Raw genomic sequence first — 18,625 nt, 5'->3', positions numbered from 1 at the left:
TATCGTCTATAAGATGTTAATTGAAAATTTCAACCATTATCTTTAACCGATCTAATATTAGGAAATTTTCGAATGCCAAAGAGAATATCTAATGCAACAATGCAAATAATAGTTTAAAAAAAGTAAAAAAAACATCGCTCTTTTATTTACTTTCCTACTTTTTAGTGTGGTAATATATTATTCTATTTTTGGTTCAATTTCTTTTGGTTTTATTTCATTTTCTATTTTCTACTATTTCTAAAACGGTCACTTTTAAGACATACAACAAAAGAAATCGTATTGTCTACGGATACTATTATATATTATCTTATATATTGGTCGACTTGATATCTACCCACTGGGATTATCCTAATTTCAATTTAAAACTGCTGAGTTTTAAATTGAAATCCTTTTCTGTTTTGGATCAAATTAAGAATTATGATAGTAATCACGACCATCATGTTCACGAAGCATCCTAACACAAACATTGAATTAAAGCTCTCAAGGTTCGGTTTAAAGAACTTTATTTCTAATTGAGACAGTCTTACATGAGAACATAAAGTCAGTGACTAAGAAGTGAGTGAGTCAACCTCAATTTTTTTCACAGCTATGACTTATTAATAATCTAAGGTTGTAGGTTTATAATATAAGAAGTTTTTTTCTCATTAGTTTGAATATGTTTTGTAGGTAGGTACACGACTCATATATTAGATGCAGCACCTTAGAAACTAATTTATTATGTATATGTAATACAGCCATTGTAAAATATAGACAACAGAATACACGCCAAACACATACATATACTGTATTGAGACGATGTTATACCTATATAATATATATAATTATATTTTCACTGATAGTAGTGAAGTTAACAACTGGCACAAGAAACTATAATTAGGATCATTAACCCCTGAACCGAATGTCTTTAATTTATTGCCTTTCAATACGATTGGGTATGACAGCAGTTAATTATATTTTATCTATTTATTTTTAGGGAAGACACAGTCTAGTACAAATCACATGCATAACAGCTAAAAAATATTACTATCGAGTGCCATCCACGATAAAGAGAGACATTTCAAGGATGGATTTTTTATGTGAAACTTTTATTACATCGTCTCGAACTTTTTCGTCTGTGTGTTGCATGTCGCGTGACGGTCGGGCGGCGCCTATAGTTCGAAGCAGCTGACCGTGTAGTGTATAGACTATTACTCATTTGTGCCAGTGCTCCACGCTATTTTGTTTGTTTTTATTATTTCCCATTATCATTCCTAAGCGATTTTTACACCCTTAATCGAATATAATTCCAAAAATTTTAGTTAAATGTCTATAATGTGAAAAAACCATAATCATCATCATAAAACCACACAATCCTTTTTTAAACAATTTGTTAAATGTTTTTAAAGTGATAACCCTCACTTCTAGGATTAATACACAAATAAAATTTGTAAACAAAATTTTATGAACTACATCTAATATATAAAATTCTCGTGTCATGGTGTTAAACTTTGAACTCCTCCGAAACGGCTTGACCGATTCTCATGAAATTTTGAGTGCATATTGGGTAGGTCTGAGAATCGGACAACATCTATTTTTCATCCCCCTAAATGTTAAGGGTGGTCCACGCCATCTTTTTTTTTTTAATTTTTTTGCCATTTTTTTTTACATTTGTTTGATTATGAGTCAGCATTAAAAAATACCATACTCGTACAACTCCAAATTTTCACCCATCTACGATCAACAGTTACTTTTGTATCGCGATTTTAATATCGGCAATACAACGTTTGCTGGGTCAGCTAGTAGTATATATATTTTTTGTATATAGTATATTACAATTTTTAAAAACAATTGTAAAAGATAAACCGGCCTTGCAAATAAACTTGGTGTTAAGTTATACCTGAGGCCAAACCAATAATATGCATAATGTTCACAAATAGACATTTTTTTTATGATTAGTTTTACTGCTTGACATTCGGAAAACTTCAGAATTATCATTGTATTGACAGTGTTGCCAGCGATACGAGTGGCAATGAGTTTCTTGCTACTTCTTCTCATTACCTCAACCCTTTACGAAGTAGCGGTAAATTCAATAAACAATATTTTTATTTTGACATTCATAAGTGTCATTTCTTCGACCTACATGAATAAAGTGTTTTTGAATTTGAATTTGATATATTCAACATTTTGCATATTCTTTGTTTATTCTCAGGTATAACCTTATACCCAAGTTTATTTGTAAGGCCGTTAAGCTCCGAACACTTCACGTTAACAGTTATAATAGTTATTTTTTATTTCAATGCTTACAAAAGCAACAAACGCACGAATGCACCAGGTGTGTCCTCGTATGAGGGTGTAACACGTGTTAAGTATACAACTAGTATGTGTGTGTGTATTTTCAGTGTGTTATGCCCGAGATATTGTGCTAATCGTAAATGTATATTTGTATTGCAATAATTCTGTGCTAATTTCAATATTAAATAAATAATTTTAAGTACAAATTTGAACTTTTAAAGTTAAGTTTACAGTTTTAAAAAACAGGTGTTTTAATCATTAAAAAGAATAAATATAGATTCGTTTATAAGTAATTATTAGCTAATTAATTTTATTTTCGTGAATTGTTATAAGCACTCAAATTCAAATATTTTTATTCAAAAAAAGGATATAATATCACTTATTGAAAGTTAAAAACTACCACCCATTCCAAAAGGTATGCCTCAGACCTGAGAAGAACGGGAGCAACAAACTCAGCGGGCTTCTTTTTCGTATTGTACAATAAAATATATTATTTAATAGCCTGAGGGCGGTCGCTCAATTCCCAATCAGTGGTATCATTAAGAAAGTCATTTATGTTATAGTAAACTTTACCAAACAAGCGTTTTTTTTATGGAATAGGAGGACAAACGAGCGTATGGGTCACCTGGTGTTAAGTGATCACCGCCGCCCACATTCTCTTGTAACACCAGATGAATCACAAGAGCGTTGCCGGCCTTTCAAATTCAAATATTTTTATTCAAAATAGGATTTATAATCACTTATTGAACGTCAAAATCTACCACCCACTCAAAAGAGACTGCCTCAGACCTGAGAAGAATGGGCGCAAGAAACTCAGCGGGCTTTTTTTTTTATATAAAATATGGATTACAATGTAATATCGTACAATAAACATTTATAATTAAAGAGCTTGAGGGTGTTCGCTTTAATCCCAGTCCGTGGTGTCATTAAGAAAATCGTTTATGCTATAATAACCTTGCCCACAGAAACGTTTTTTAACAATTCTTTTAAATTTCGTAACACATTTGTTTTGTACATTTTCTGGGATCATATTGTAGAAGCATATACATCGCCCAACAAAAGACTTACTAACTCGACCCAACCGAGTAGTAGGCATAACAAGTTTATGTTTGTTCCTCGTGTTAACATTATGATGTCACAGTTTCTAGAAAATTCCTCAATGTGCTTATGAACATACAAAACATTATCAAAAATGTATTGAGAAGCAACAGTCAAAATGTTTATTTCTTTAAATTTTTCTCTTAATGATTCTTTAGGACCTAGGTTATAAATCGCGCGAATAGCCCTCTTCTGCAGCACAAAGATAGTATTAATATCGGCCGCACTGCCCCATAACAATATACCATAGGACATAATACTATGAAAATAACTAAAGTATACTAATCTCGCCGTATCTATGTCAGTCAACCGAAGGAAGGTGTACGCGCTTTTCTTGAAGGTATCCATGTCGTATCGTCCCGGAAACACCGCACAAGGAAGCTCATTCCACAGCTTCGTAGTACGAGGAAGAAAGCTCCTTGAAAACCGCACTGTGGAGGGCCGCCACACATCCAGATGGTGGGGATGATATCCTAACTTGTGGCGTGTCGTGCGATGGTGGAAAACGTGTTTTAACAATTCTTTTAAGTTTCGTTACACGTATGTTTGAATATTATAATAATAATCAGTATCACAACACAGCACTATTGCATCATTCTATAATACTATAAAATAAATCGTTGTTTATTTATTAATAATAATGTATATCCTAGTGATGCTTGTTTTGCAAATCGCAACAAAGCGACAATGTGACGTCATCGACGTCAGGTCATAATGTAACCAAGTAGAACTTTATATTTAAAAAAGAATGCTGCGAGAGTTTCTTGCGCCCGCTTCTTTTCTCTCAGTGCGCCATTTGTTTCCGAAGCGGTAGTAGTATTTAGTATATTAGAAATGACATCAAAAAGAATTCTAAAGGAATCAATTTTGAGAAAATAAATGCCTTTTATTTCTATCATGGCGAGTATAGTGCCGTTACTCTACTCTGAAATAAATAGTCTAACTCTTGTGTAAGGCAGTTTTTACTCTGGTATTAATTTCTACAGTTAAAGATGAAACGTATTCCGGCGATCTCGACCAGATCGTCAGTCCATCTTGTGGGAGGCCTTCCAACACCGGATTACGTTGGATGAGGGCAGCGCAGGACCGATCGTTGTGGAAATCTTTGGGGGAGCAGTGGACGTTATCCGGCTGATGATGATGATATAACGATATTTAAAGGCAGTAAGCTATTCAGATCAAATATTAATATTGACAGCTGCGAGACTTTGTATCATATTACTGCACAAATCAATTGCGTGCATTAGCTAAGAGCGTAGGTCAAATTAATATTAATAACCAATGACGGTCAACGGTTACATAATAATGTCACAGCAATACTTTACTAAAAATATATATAATATATATAATTTTGCTCTTAATAGTGATTTTCATTATTATAACACTAGAAATAAGGGATTGCTTGTAACTAATTGTAGTAGGCTTCATAAGATACATAATAGCTTTAAGGGTAAATGTATACGCTTCTATGATAAAGTCCCAGTCACTGTTGAGGCATTATCTATAAATAAATTTAAATGCTTTATAAAAAAAATGGCTCTGTCGTAAATCCTATTACTCCACTGTTGAATATCTAAATGATCGGACAGCCGGGGCCTAGATTGTGATTATTTTATAGCGATAGAAATGACTGTACAATATTGTATATTTTTATTGAAAAGAGCGCAAAAAAAATGCTGGGAGTTTCTTGCGCCGCTTCTTCTCTCTCAGAGCGCCATTTGTTTCCGAAGCGGTAGTAGTATCTAGTAGTTATCAGAAATGACATCAAAAAGAATTCTAAAGGAATCAATTTTGAGAAAATAAATGCCTTTTATGCCTTTTAAAACGTTAGTAAAACTAAAGTAACTTATTTTCACACTTTTCATCTGCAATAAGTAAAATTAAGAAATTCATAAAATTATATACTTTACTTATTTCCATAGGATTATGTCCTACAGTATATTGTTATGGGGCAACGCTGCCGATATTAATACAAAATTTGTGCTGCAGAAGAGGGCTATTCGCGCTATTTATAACCTAGGTCCTAAAGAATCATTGAGAGCAAAATTCAAAGAAATTAACATCTTGACAGTTGCTTCTCAATATATTCTTGATATACTGTATGTTCATATAAGTGAATTTGTTAGAAAATGTAATAATCATAATGTTAACACCATGAATAGACATAAACTTATAATTCCTACTACTCAGCAAGTCGAGTTAGTAAGTCTTTTGTGGGGCGATGTATATGCTTTAACAACAAGATCCCAGCAAAAGTTCAAAATAAAAGTATTACGTTATTCAAAGGAATTGTTAAAAACGTTTGTGTGGTAAAGGTTACTATAACATAAATGACTTTGAGCGACCGCCCACAGGCTATTAAATAATACGTTTAATTGTACAATATTAGTTTGTAAAAATAATTTTTGATGAAAAAAAAGCCCGCTGAGTTTGTTGCGCCCATTCTGCTCAGGTCTGAGGCATTAACTTTCAATAAGTGATATCATATCCTATTTTGAATAAAAATATTTGATTTTGAATATGTGCCAAAGTAGGTAGCGCAATTGGCATCAGGTGAGTCTTGCTCGCCTCGTCACTAATGGTAGTTACAATCATCATCTACTTACTCGTAGAACCTTAAGAGCCTCCTCGCACACCTGCATGCCGCGCGACTCGAACACCTCGACGCAGCCGAGGTACTTGACGGGGAAGGTGCAGGTGCCGGCGCGAACGGCCGCCTCGTCCGCGTGCCACTGGTGCGGCCGCGCGGACTCCGGCGGTGAGCCCTTGCGGCGCCGGAACGACTCGCGGAACGACTTCCTGAGCCGTTCCATGCCGGCGCGCGGCGGGGACAGCGCTCCGGCCGCGCGCGCTCGTCTCACCGACCCGCGCACCGACGACTTCTGGAACAGTTGATAACGGACGTTCATCAACCGACATACATGCAATCACGCTGTTGACAAATCATGACCAGTTTTAGAGAATATCCGGCTCGAAGGACCAATTTGACTATACATAGTTGATGATGATTTAGCAAGTTCGTGTACGAATAAGATAGTCACATAAAAGATGCTGTTCAGGAATTAAGTATAATATATGAATTAAAAAGATATTGTTAATGTTAATAATGAGCACGCGAATTAAGTGTGTAGCGTAAAATGCTGAGTGAAGTAGGTGTACGGTCTAGAGCTATAGATATAGATATCTATAGAGCGTGTTTAGACTTTACATGTTGAAATTCAGTTTGAGTGTAAGGTTAACATAAACTTTTCAAAGCATACTGCACCTCATTTTACACGAGTAGTCTGTGGGTCGACTATGCGCAGAAGCAGTACAATGCCCTGCGTGTTCAGTATAATAATGCGTTCAGAATGTTATTGGGGCTGCCACGATACTGCAGCGCATCGGAGATATTTGCTGAGGCACGCGTAGATTGTTTTTACGCGACTATGCGTAAGCGGTGTACGTCCCTGTTGCGTAGGGTCCGGGCTAGCCCCAATGGTATTCTGAGGGCATTTTCTCACAGGTTCGATTGTCAGTACCTGAACCACTGCTGTTTGATACATGTGCTGACAAGTCGGTCCTGTCCTAGATTAGGAAGGTTTAGATTTTAAGATATCTTGTACTAACACTAGGTTTTAAGGTATTTTGTTACTAACACATTATGATCCTTTGTTGGTCGAAATAAAGAATTTATTATTATTATTATTAAATTTCGTTAAAAGCCAGCAAAAGTAAAGATAGCGTTTTATCATACTCAGCAAAGTTTTACGTAAGCCTTAGTCTATAGAGATGGTTGCTAACTTTCCCCTGGAAACGATGCATATTGTATCTTAAACGCCTGTATCAAAGTCAAGGGTCATCATTATCATCATCATCCACGGATGACGTCCACTGCTGGGCAAAGCCCTTCGCCAAAGATCTCCATTACGATCGTCTGTCATGTGTGTGGGATGAATGTGGGATTGTAAGTAGGAAGAAATCGCCATGCTTGGCAGGCGGGTTGGCGATCGCAGTAGATGGAGTGTTCTTTTCGAAAAATGCTGCTGCCCATCCTCCGTTCCTTGTATCCCTTAGTCGCCTCTTACGACACCCAGGGAACAGTTGACGGGTGGTGCTATTCTGGTGTGGCACCACACGCACGCTGTATCAAAGTCAAGGGTGGCCGTCTTTAATATAGTTACGGATCTTGGAACGAAATCCCAAGCATTTTCACATATAAGTCAAAATTACCTTATAGTAGCGACAAAAATTTGTAGCTAGACTATGTTTAGGTAATACGCTCTTCTATAAATATACAATACAATTTTTTAAAAGAGGTACTCAACCTTTTTCGAAGTGGTAGTAGTTACCAGTTGGTAAAAAGGAAAAACTGTTGATATTCAGAAGTGTCGTCTCCATGACCTCCATAAATAAAGTGATTTTGATTAGTTTTGATTTATCAATATTGATATACCGCTGAGGAAAGGTGGGTATATCAATGTAGAATACCAGACATTTAGATTGTGTTGGCATTTTAATTATTTTAAAGTAGTAAGTAAAAGTTTTTATATTTGAACTGATTTATTTGATAAGAATTAATTTATAAGTATTTGATCGAAAATTTTTGAAAGTTTGACCAAGATGGGGATGAAATAGGAGATAAAGTTCACAGGAAAACACTATTAAAGAGACTGTCCCTGTCATTGACAAGAGATATCCGCTGTATCGTAGAAGAGCGCCGCCAGCGGCGGAAAGAGCAGTTTGAATGTGTATTATTTGAAAATTATCCCAAAAATTAAAAAAAATCTTCCCAAAGTAACTTTTCCACGCGGAAAAGTCGCGGTTAACAGCTAGTAAATACATATAAACATCCATGGCTCGGAAACAAGTATCCATATTCATCATATAAATGTTTGCAACTACCGGTATTAGCACCCGGGACCTCTAGCTTAATAGGCAGGGTCACTAACCACTGGGCTATACGGGTCGTCAAAAAAAGTAAAATAAAGTCGTTGTCGCTTTTTATTAGCTTCACCTGTATGTATGCTTGTTTGATCCACTTTACACGGCCAGATTTCGTTCAAACTTCGTAGATTTATCAAGGACCGATTACAATACATTAATTTGATAAAATTATTCCATTTACAATTTGCAAAATAAGAGATTTGATATTATTTTAGTATTCATTTAAATATTTAACGCGAGTGAGGTGTACATAAGGCGAGATGTGTAAACGAGACGGTTATGAGAATAGTCAAATAAAGGTTTGTAGGCGTTAGTGAAACTCATGTGAATGTGAAAGCTATTGCAGTTTACGTCCAGGCAAACATATTACACGCCACAATGGTCTGTGAATGGGCAATATACAACGTTTTAAATTTTCTAGTTAGATAGTCCACAAAATGTAGTTATTTTAAAAGTTGAATACGATTCCCATATACCTTAGATTAAGGATTGGTCTCCGCTGCGCTCCAACAAGATACCGCACTACCTAAGAACAAAAGCTTTTTAGGGTTCCGTAGCCAAATGGAAAAAACGGACCCTTATAGATTCGTCATATCTGTCTGTCCGTCCGTATGTCACAGCTACTTTTTTCTGAAACTATAAGAACTGTACTGTTGAAACTTGGTAAGTAGATGTATTCTGTAATCCGCATTAAGATTTTCACACCAAAATAGAAAGAAAAAAAGTTTTGGGGGTTCGACAGGATGCCGACTAGATTATGGGTACCACAACGGCGCCTATTTCTGTCGTGAAGCAGTAATGTGTAAAGGGCGCCTTAGCTAGTGAAATTACTGGGCAAATGAGACTTAACATCTTACGTCTCAGGGTGACGAGCACAATTGTAGTGCCGCTCAGAATTTTTGATTTCTCAAGAATCATGAGCGGCACTGCATTGTAATGGGCAGGTCGTTTCAATTACCATCAGCTGACGGTCTTGCTCGTCTCGTCCCTTATTTTCATTAAAAAAAAATGTAAAAACACACAATTAAACGCATTTTAATCCTCTAAAAATGTTTTACTAGTATATTAAAAGTCTACGGCTGACACGCAGTTACCATTTATTTAATTAAAGTTCAATATTAATCCGTAACCAAATAAAAATAATAACTAGAGTATATACATGAAGATGTTTTACTTCAGAAGATATCAAAGATAAAAACTATTTAAGACATTAATCGGTGCGTTGACTGCTTACATGAAAAGGCATTTACTTTCTCAAAATTGATTCCTTTAGAATTCTTTTTAATGTCATTTCTAATAACTACTAGATACTACTACCGCTTCGGAAACAAATGGCGCTCTGAAAAAGACGAAGCGGCGCAAGAAACTCTCCCAGCATTCTTTTTTTGCGCTCTTTTCAATAAATATATACAACATTGTACAGTCATTTCTATCGCTATAAAATAATCACAATCTAGTGCCAGGCTGTCCGATCATTTAGATATTCAGCAGTGGAGTAATAGGATTTACGACAGAGCCATTTTTTTTATAAAACATTTAAATTTATTTATAGATAATGCCTGAACAGTGGGCTGGGACTTTATTATAGAAGTGTATACATTTACCCTTAAAGCTATTATGTATCTTATGAAGCCTACTAGAATTAGTTACAAGAAATTATGGACCATGCTTACTTAAATAATCTTCACTTTTTCAGATATATTTTTAAATAAAGCGGGGAAGGGTAGTTTTTAAATTTTATATTTGAATTAAATCTAATTCTAGTGGTTGTATATATGTATTTTTTTATGAAAATAAGGGACGAGACGAGCAGGACGTTCAGCTGATGGTAATTGATACGCCATGCCCATTACCATAGTACAGTGCCGCTCAGGATTCTTAAAAACCCAAAAATTTTGAGTGACTTGAGACGTAAGATGTTTTGGTCGCATTTTCCCAGTAATTTCACTAGCTACGGCACCCTTCAGACCGAAACACAGTAATGTTTACACATTACCGCTTCACGGCAGAAATAGGCGCCGTTGTCCGCTCCCACTGGTAATGTAGTTTAATGTTTCTTTATTCTCAGAATTAGTTAGTTTTTAATAACGACACCACACCTTGCGACTGCAGCGTCGTTCGACATCGCGCTGTCTATTTCAAGAATACTTATATATGTTATGCAACAGGTCAAGTCAGAGCCGTATCTTTTCGACGATAAGCACTTAGGTACTATCAATGCGATACAAAAGTCAAATATTTAATAACAGTGTTTGTATTTGTAAGTGTCATATCGAGGTACGGTTATACGTGTTACATAACATCAAACAAAGTTTACTGCTAGGTTTTCTTTTTAAGTAATCACCGCCGCCCACATTCTCTTGCAATACCAGATGAATCACAGGAGATTTGCCGGCCCTTTAGAAAAGTGTATGTTGGACTTGGACTATTATACACATTCAAATTCAAATATTTTTATTCAAAATAGGATTCAAAATCACTTATTGAACGTCAAAAACTACCAATCATTCAAAAGAGACTGAGACCTGAGAAGAACGGGCGCAAAACACTCAGTGGTTGTTTTTTTATAGAAATACGGATTACAATGTAATATCGTACAATAAGCGTTTATAATTAAAGAGCCTGAGGGTGTTCGCTTCATTCCCAGGCTGTGGTATCATTAAGAAAATCGTTTATGCTATAGTAACCTTTCCCCACACAAACGTTTTTTAACAATTCTTTAAAATTTCGTAACACATTTGTTTTGTACATTTTCTGGGATCATATTGTAGAAGCATATACATCGCCCAATAAAAGACTAACTCGATTTAAACGAGTAGTAGGCATAACAAGTTTATGTTTGTTTCTAATGTTAACTCATGTTTGTCACAGTTTCTAGCAAATTCCTCAATGTATTATCATTAAAACCACTACCAGCTGTTTATTTTTTTTAAATCTCCGTTAGCATTATATTGGGCTCATCAAACTTAGCCCCCCCAAAAAAATTTTTTTTCTATTTTTGAATTTTCAATATCGCATATCGTTAGTTCGTAGTTTGTTCTTAATTGTTCGCTGTAAATAATTGTTTGTTCTATTGTTGTTTATTTAAAAACAATTCATTAAAATGGGGGGAAACGCCTACTATTTGGTTCTGGCACTCGCCGGCCGCTGCCGCGGCACGCTACGCTCGGCTCGTGCGTTGTTTTAACTGTTCTAACATAACCTAACCTAACCAATTTTAATGAATTGCAAATTTTTTTTTTTTAAAAATCGAGAACAAACAAATGTTTATAGAGAACAATCAAGAACAAATGGCGAACTAACGATGTAATAAAAAAAATAAAAAAAAAATTTGGGGGGCAACTTTCTTGAGCTATTACATTGCCTTTTCTCATATCGGTAACAGAAGCAGTATGAAGTAGATAACTTCTCATACTCAGGCTAGCTCTTCGTTCAAACAGTAGGTACAGTAAAATTTACTTTGAGTAGGAGAAGAAATGATATGAAGTTTATGAATACTTTATCTCCTTGATTGATTTATTTGATTTTCAAAATAAATACGTGCCAAAGCGTTTCTACCAAATGTTAATTATTAAAAGTATTAATATTTTAGTGTAAATTACATTAAAAACGGTTCAGGTTCAGCAAGAAAGTAGTGTAGCAGTGAAAGCTACCGCACAAACTAATATTAATGCCTCCGACTTGAGAAGAACGGGCGTAAGAAACTCATTCTTCTGGGATTCCTCAATTTTTAACAAAATTTCAATACAATCAAATTTATAACTTAAATAGCCTGAGGGCGGTCGCTCCGTTTCCAATCTGTGGTATCATTGAGAAAAGCAGAGAGAAAGATAATTAACAAAATCATTTATGAAAATTTATTCTACTTTGCGGAAATCTATAATATTTATACAAATGATTTAAGTTTTTTTTTGAGTCTCGGGCCAGATCTTGGCGAGACAACACGTCCTGAGGATGTCTCGTGTAGAGGCGAAACATGTGTCGAATTGTTTTAAAAACAAATATTGGCGGAATTAACACTAAAGAAAACTTAAATCATTTGTATAAAGTCGTTTATGTTATAGTAACCTTTATCACATAACGTTTTTCATCAATTAAAAAGGCATAAAAGGCATTTATTTTCTCAAAATTTATTCCTTTAGAATTCTTTTTGATGTCATTTCTTATACTACTAGATACTACTACCGCTTCGGAAACAAATGGCGCTCTGAGAGAGAAGAAGCGGCGCAAGAAACTCAATTATTTTGAACTTCGTAATACATTTGTTTTGAACATTTTACGGGATCATATTGTATATCTTAGTATGGATTAAAAACCAAGGGATTTGTCAAAAGAAAGTTAAGAATAGCATTAAACAAATCCTTAATTCGTGACACGCATCGCATGGTCTTTGTAACGTGAAACAGTATAACGGATATAAAGATGTAAGCACTTTAGCTGTAATTAGGAAGGTAATGTAAGGATTCCGTCCTTAAGCCTCGCTCAGTGAAACAAAGATATCTTATTGCAATTTAGTTAACTATACCCAGCGGTGGATTTACACTAGGGGCAGTTGGGGCAAATACTTCAAGCCGGCCCACATTCTAGCGCTCTACAAAGCGCAGGTCCGGCCACACATGGAGTATTGCTGTCATCTCTGGTCTGGCGCACCTCAGTATCAGCTCGATCCATTTGACCGCGTGCAACGCAGAGCAGCTCGAATTGTCGGGGACCCAGTACTCTGTGAACGGCTGGATCTCTTGGCGTTGCGTAGAGACGTCGCTTCATTGTGTGTCTTCTACCGCATTTATCACGGGGAGTATTCCGAAGAGCTGTTTAACCTAATTCCTTGTTATATAATTAGTTTTTGTTAATTTCTACCAATTAATAGGTAATTTACAAGTGGGAGGCACCTTTGCACAGGATGCCTGCTAGATTATGGGTACCACAACGCCGCCTATTTCTGCCGTGAAGCAGTTATGTGTAAGCATTACTGTGTTTCGGTCTGAAGGGTGCCGTAGTTAGTGAAATTACTGGGCAAATGAGATTTAACATCTTATCTCAGAATTTTTAGGTTTTTCAAGAATCCTGAGCGGTACTGCATTGTAATAGGTAGGGCGTATCAATTGTCATCAGCTTAATGAAAGCTCTTATTGTCATAAAAAAAGACTAACATTCAAACTAGGGGCTGTACAATAATTTCCCAATTTAATACATTTTTTGACACTCGATTTTGAGGTTAAAATATATCTTAATTATATTGTCTTCACGAGTACTTTGTTGGAATTCGACAATTGAAGGTACTTCCTATTTATGTTTCGGAGGTTGTGAGAAATATTCAGTTATTGAAAATATTTAATTAAGTATAATTATTTTATTTCTGAACAACAGCGTAGAATGAAAAAACTATTTCTTTAATCGTTATTATTAAATGTAGTATTTTATTTTTTGACGGCTTATATTATAAAGCTTATATTTTTACAAAAATAATTATAAACCTACAGAATATGTGGAGAGATTTAATTTTTTCATTACATTTCTATTTTAAGACAGTGTGAAAAGAAAGTCACCAAAATACACCTAACTTTTAAGTTGTATGCCATAAACAAAGCGGAAGTACACCTTCATCGCATACGATGGACTATATATACAAATAGTTTTATTCAAAATAGTATTTCAAATCACTTATTGAATGTCAAAAACTACCACCCATTCGAAAAAGTATACCACACCCCAGAAGAACGGGCGCGAAAAACTCACTAAAAATTATGCGCAAACCTTGAAATACTAAATATTATCTGTGCTATGTCACTAGACACGCTAAAACATAGTTTAGGCGCTAAGGACCATGCCAGACTCTGCACCACCAATTTGCATCATTTAAACAAAATGTAAATATTCAAAAATTATGCAATGAATATAAAATGACCATTTAAAATTGAATAAATAACACTAAACTTGCGGAAAATAAAATGTTAAAGAAGTAACTCAACTCTTTTCGTCGACTTCCTATTTCTCAGGCGGCCATTTGCATTACTTTCTATAATACTATCAACGATCAACAAAATGACTTAAATTACTTGGTAGTAAAAAATCCTGTTGAATAGTAAATCACATATTATTTTAATAATAATTATTAAGTATGTATATTGTATGGCAAATATATCGATACAACTTGAAACGATAATAGCAACGACAGCCTAGAAGGTGTCGTTGAGATTATCGTAAAAGTGACGTTTGATTATTTGTCAAATTCGAATATTCGTCACTGACATTTTCAACTAAGAGTAGGGATGAGTAGTTAGGACCAGGATGAGGATAATATCGAAAATGTTTCGTTCGTTCAATCATCGTTTCGACATTGAATACGATGTAACTAATAGTAGGATTCGACACGACAAATGCCACGATATATCGAATATCGATTTTAGGAGTAGGCACCCTTACCTACCATCAAACGAAGGTTTAAAAGGGACGCAGATAATATTATGTCTAATACAAATATATTTGAAAATGTTTATTTTTCTTAGTATGCTTATATTTGTTTTTAACACCAATCTCTTTCCAAGTGTTTATCAGATAGTTATGTACATATTATGTCGGTTTGCTAACGGTAATATATTATATGACAGATACCAAGTAAACTTATATATTATATAATTCTTTATTTGGGACGTGATAACGTTTTTAGAGATAATAAAGTTAAATAACAATTGCACCATTTTCAATCTGTGGTATTAAGAAAATCATTTGTTACAGTAAACCTTTAGCCCAGATCTTTATTTTTAATAACTTTTAGTGGTTATAGTCCAGGATGTATCGGCGCATGAGTACCGAAAACAACAATTAAATTAATGTATAAACAATGAATCTTTTTAAAATATATATAATATTAGGAATATTATTAACTATTGTATAAAAAAAAACAATATATTATTTTTATTTTATGGTTTTATTTGAATATATTTTTCATGTGTCATAAGTACCCAAATTTGAGATTTTTCGAACCTTTAAAAATTAATAATTCTAAAAATATTAATTTTATCGTGAAAAGTCATAGGAGCTTCTTTATTTGTATTTTAATAAAGAATATAAAAAATTTACCGGTAAAAAAAATAACAATTTCTTGCAATTATTTAAACAATATGGCACGAGGTTACCAATGGCAACATGCATTTATATCATCAGTAGGTCAATTTGAAGAAGATCGCATTAAAAAAATTGCAGTGGAATAGTTTTCGTACTCATGCGCCGTTTCCTCCTGGACTATTAGGACAGCTGTTAGGAGAGAGAGATGAGATAGCGAAAATTTGTGAGGCGCATCTGCCTCTTACGAAACAACCAACCGCTCTTTCAAAAGCATATCTAATATTAGTTTGTTTACACTTTGTACATATAATATTACTCAGCTTAGTTTAATTATAAACAAACCCGGAAACGACGGCGGTGTTACGTCACCACTCACTCGACTACAGCATGGGTTTATTTATAACATACATATATCATTATTTACATCCACATAGTGAAACATTTTCGTCTCCTTTTTTGGCTGACGAAGATGTTATTTCATTAATTTTATTTTATTTACTAGCTGACCCAGCAAACGTTGTATTGCCGATATTAAAATCGCGATACAAAAGTAACTGTTGATCGTAGATCGGTGAAAATTTGAAGTTGTATGTATTTTTTAATGCTGACTCATAAATCAAACGAATTTAAAAAAAAAATTGGTGTGGACCACCCTTAAAATTTAGGGGGATGAAAAATAGATATTGTCCGATTCTCAGACCTACCCAAAATGCACTCAAAATTTCATGAGAATTGGTTTTGACCAATTCGCCGTTTCGAAGGAGTTTAACTACAAACACCGCGACATGAGAATTTTATATATTAGATTTAGAAAAAATAAGAATTTTAATATAGTAAGAACTACTTTTTACTCTTACTAAGACTCCGCTGACTGTCTGTCTGTCACCCTGTATCTCACGAACCGTAATAGTTAGAAAGTTAGAAATTTTCACAGATGATGGTATTTCTGTTGCCGCTATAACAACAGAATAAAATCAATATTTATGGAGGCAATACAATTTCCCATACAATAAAATGGTACGTAAATAAAAACACTAACAAAATACTTTTATTTAAAATAGTAAAACATTAACACATACTTATAAATACAATTTATCTATATACAGGGTGTCCCAAAGTTATGGGACATGAAGGGAAAGTACCTTAAATATCGAAGATAGGCTATTTTACTGAAAGTAGACTTTATGTTATTTTTAAAAGTTAGTAATTCTGCATTCAAAGATTTTCTAAAAATTACTTGCCTCGTCTGGGATTCGAACCGACTGAAATGTAAAAAAAACTACTACTACTTTTATGATGCCAATCGAAAGAATGGCCAAAAACGAATAACTCTTCTTAAGTAACATAGTATTTTAAAAGAAAGGAACAACGTAAAATGAACGTTTTCCTATTTCGACTGGTACGAATGGACCGATTAGATGGCCGGCCAGATCCCCGGACCTTACACCATTAGATTTCTTCTTTTGGTGATACGTGAAAGATATGCTATAGAAAAAGCGATACGCGAACGTGGGCGAGTTACAAACAGAATTGTGCCATATCATATCGAGTATTCACCATAAAATGATAAGAAAATCAACAGGCAGCGGACTCATGAAAAGATTGCCGATTTGCGTAAGACAAGAGGGATCACATTTTGAGCGTTTAATTAATTAATTTACAAAAAAATACCCACTTAATTGACTACTTTCTTTTAAAATACTATTAGTTTTATTATTACTAGTTATTAGTTTTTGGCCATTCTTTCGATTGGCATCATAAGAGTAGGGGTGTTTTTTTTTAAATTTAAGGCGGTTCGATTCCCAGACGAGGCAAGTAATTTTTAGAAAATCCTTGAATGCAGAATTACTAACTTTTAAAAATAACATAAAGTCTTCTTTCAGTAAAAAAGCCTATCTTCGATATTTAAGGTACTTTCCCTTCATGTCCCATAACTTTGGGACAACCTACCCGACAAATGTAAGTTTGTATGTTCCCTAATTACTCCAAAACTATTCGACCGATCTCAATGAAATCTTTTGTAATAGATTCGTTGAAGCTCAAGGAAGGTTTACATATATTATAGTTTGTCGTATCACAATCCCACCCACGCATTTACCATATCTCTCGAACCGTTTATTGACAGAACAACGTCTGTCGGGTCAGCTAGTAAGTAAATATCTAAATAATGTAAGGAAATAAAGCTCTAAATAAAAGAAATAAATGGCTCCATGTGCACTTAAAATATAACAAAAACTGTTTAGATTTAAAAGAGCGACATTTCAAGTCAATTTCCTAATATGCAATTATTGGGGTTGAGCAGGTTATCAACTGTAAAGTAGATCCTGTAGATGGAGCCACAACCTGAGAGTTGAACAAGATGTACCAAAATTTCGGTCGATGCGGCAGTCGGACGGTTGGCTCAGTTGGTAAGAGCGCTCGGATGGAACCCGAGGTGAGGGATATCTTATCACCGTATTGTAATCGTACCTCAGGTTTGGTCAGGTCAAGGTCAGGTATTTACGACCATGAAGCCCAGTTTAGTGACCCTGCCTACTGAGCCAGCGGTGGCGGGTTCGAATCCCAGGCGGTGCAAACATTAATCTGATGTTAATACAGATTAGTTTGCGTCTCAATAAAATATTTTAAAAATGCCGTGGTGCGTTGTTCAAAAGTGTTAAAACGATACTATATAAGTATTTGTGGCCATATATGATTATTTAAGGAAGAAAAAATTGTGTAACTAGTATCCCCCGTAACCGCACACACACTAGCATAAAGGTGCATCACTTGCTAATATCACTGCGCGGAGTACTTCGTTTTTTACTCGTCCGTGTGCGTGACAAGCTACGTCTTACACTCGCGATTTGCAATGTCACTTTATCTTAGTGTTGTTTTTTATGAAAATAAGGGACGGACGAGCAGGAGGTTCAGCTGAAGGTAATTGATACGCCCTGCCCGTTACTATGCAGTGCTGCTCAGGATTCTTGAAAAACCCAAACATTCTGAACGGCACTACAATTAAGTCTCATTTGCCCAGTAATTTCACTAGCTACGGCGCCCTTCTGACCGAAACACAATAATGTTTACATATTACTGCTCCACGGCAGAAATAGGCGCCGTTGTGGTACCCATAATCTAGCCGGCATCCTGTGCAAATGTGTGTGCGTGCATTGCTGAAAATAGAGTCGTATTGTGTACCCTCATTTTTTTCGACGTGTTCACAGCTGTCAAAGTCAATCCAGACGTATAAATGATCTAAGTTACTAATACTGTTCGTTTG

At 35.0% G+C, this 18,625-nt stretch overlaps 1 protein-coding gene across 5 annotated transcripts in view; it reads right to left on the bottom strand.

Moving 5' to 3' along the window:
- Window positions 1-18,625, bottom strand: part of LOC126965365 (protein numb) — a 65,238-nt gene that overhangs the window by 12,870 nt on the left and 33,743 nt on the right. For 4 of the 5 annotated variants that reach the window (XM_050808914.1, XM_050808913.1, XM_050808912.1 and 1 more), the window contains one exon: window positions 5,976-6,251. In XM_050808914.1, the coding sequence (XP_050664871.1) occupies window positions 5,976-6,182 (207 nt within the window). In that variant the 5' untranslated portion in view covers window positions 6,183-6,251. The remainder of the gene's footprint in view (window positions 1-5,975; window positions 6,252-18,625) is intronic. The other variant, XM_050808911.1, reaches the window with a different exon arrangement.

This window comes from Leptidea sinapis, chromosome 7, assembly GCF_905404315.1.
Source record: "Leptidea sinapis chromosome 7, ilLepSina1.1, whole genome shotgun sequence".
NCBI lineage: Eukaryota > Metazoa > Arthropoda > Insecta > Lepidoptera > Pieridae > Leptidea > Leptidea sinapis.
Note: the sequence above shows the minus strand (reverse complement) of the source record. Positions and strands in the feature narration are given on the sequence as shown.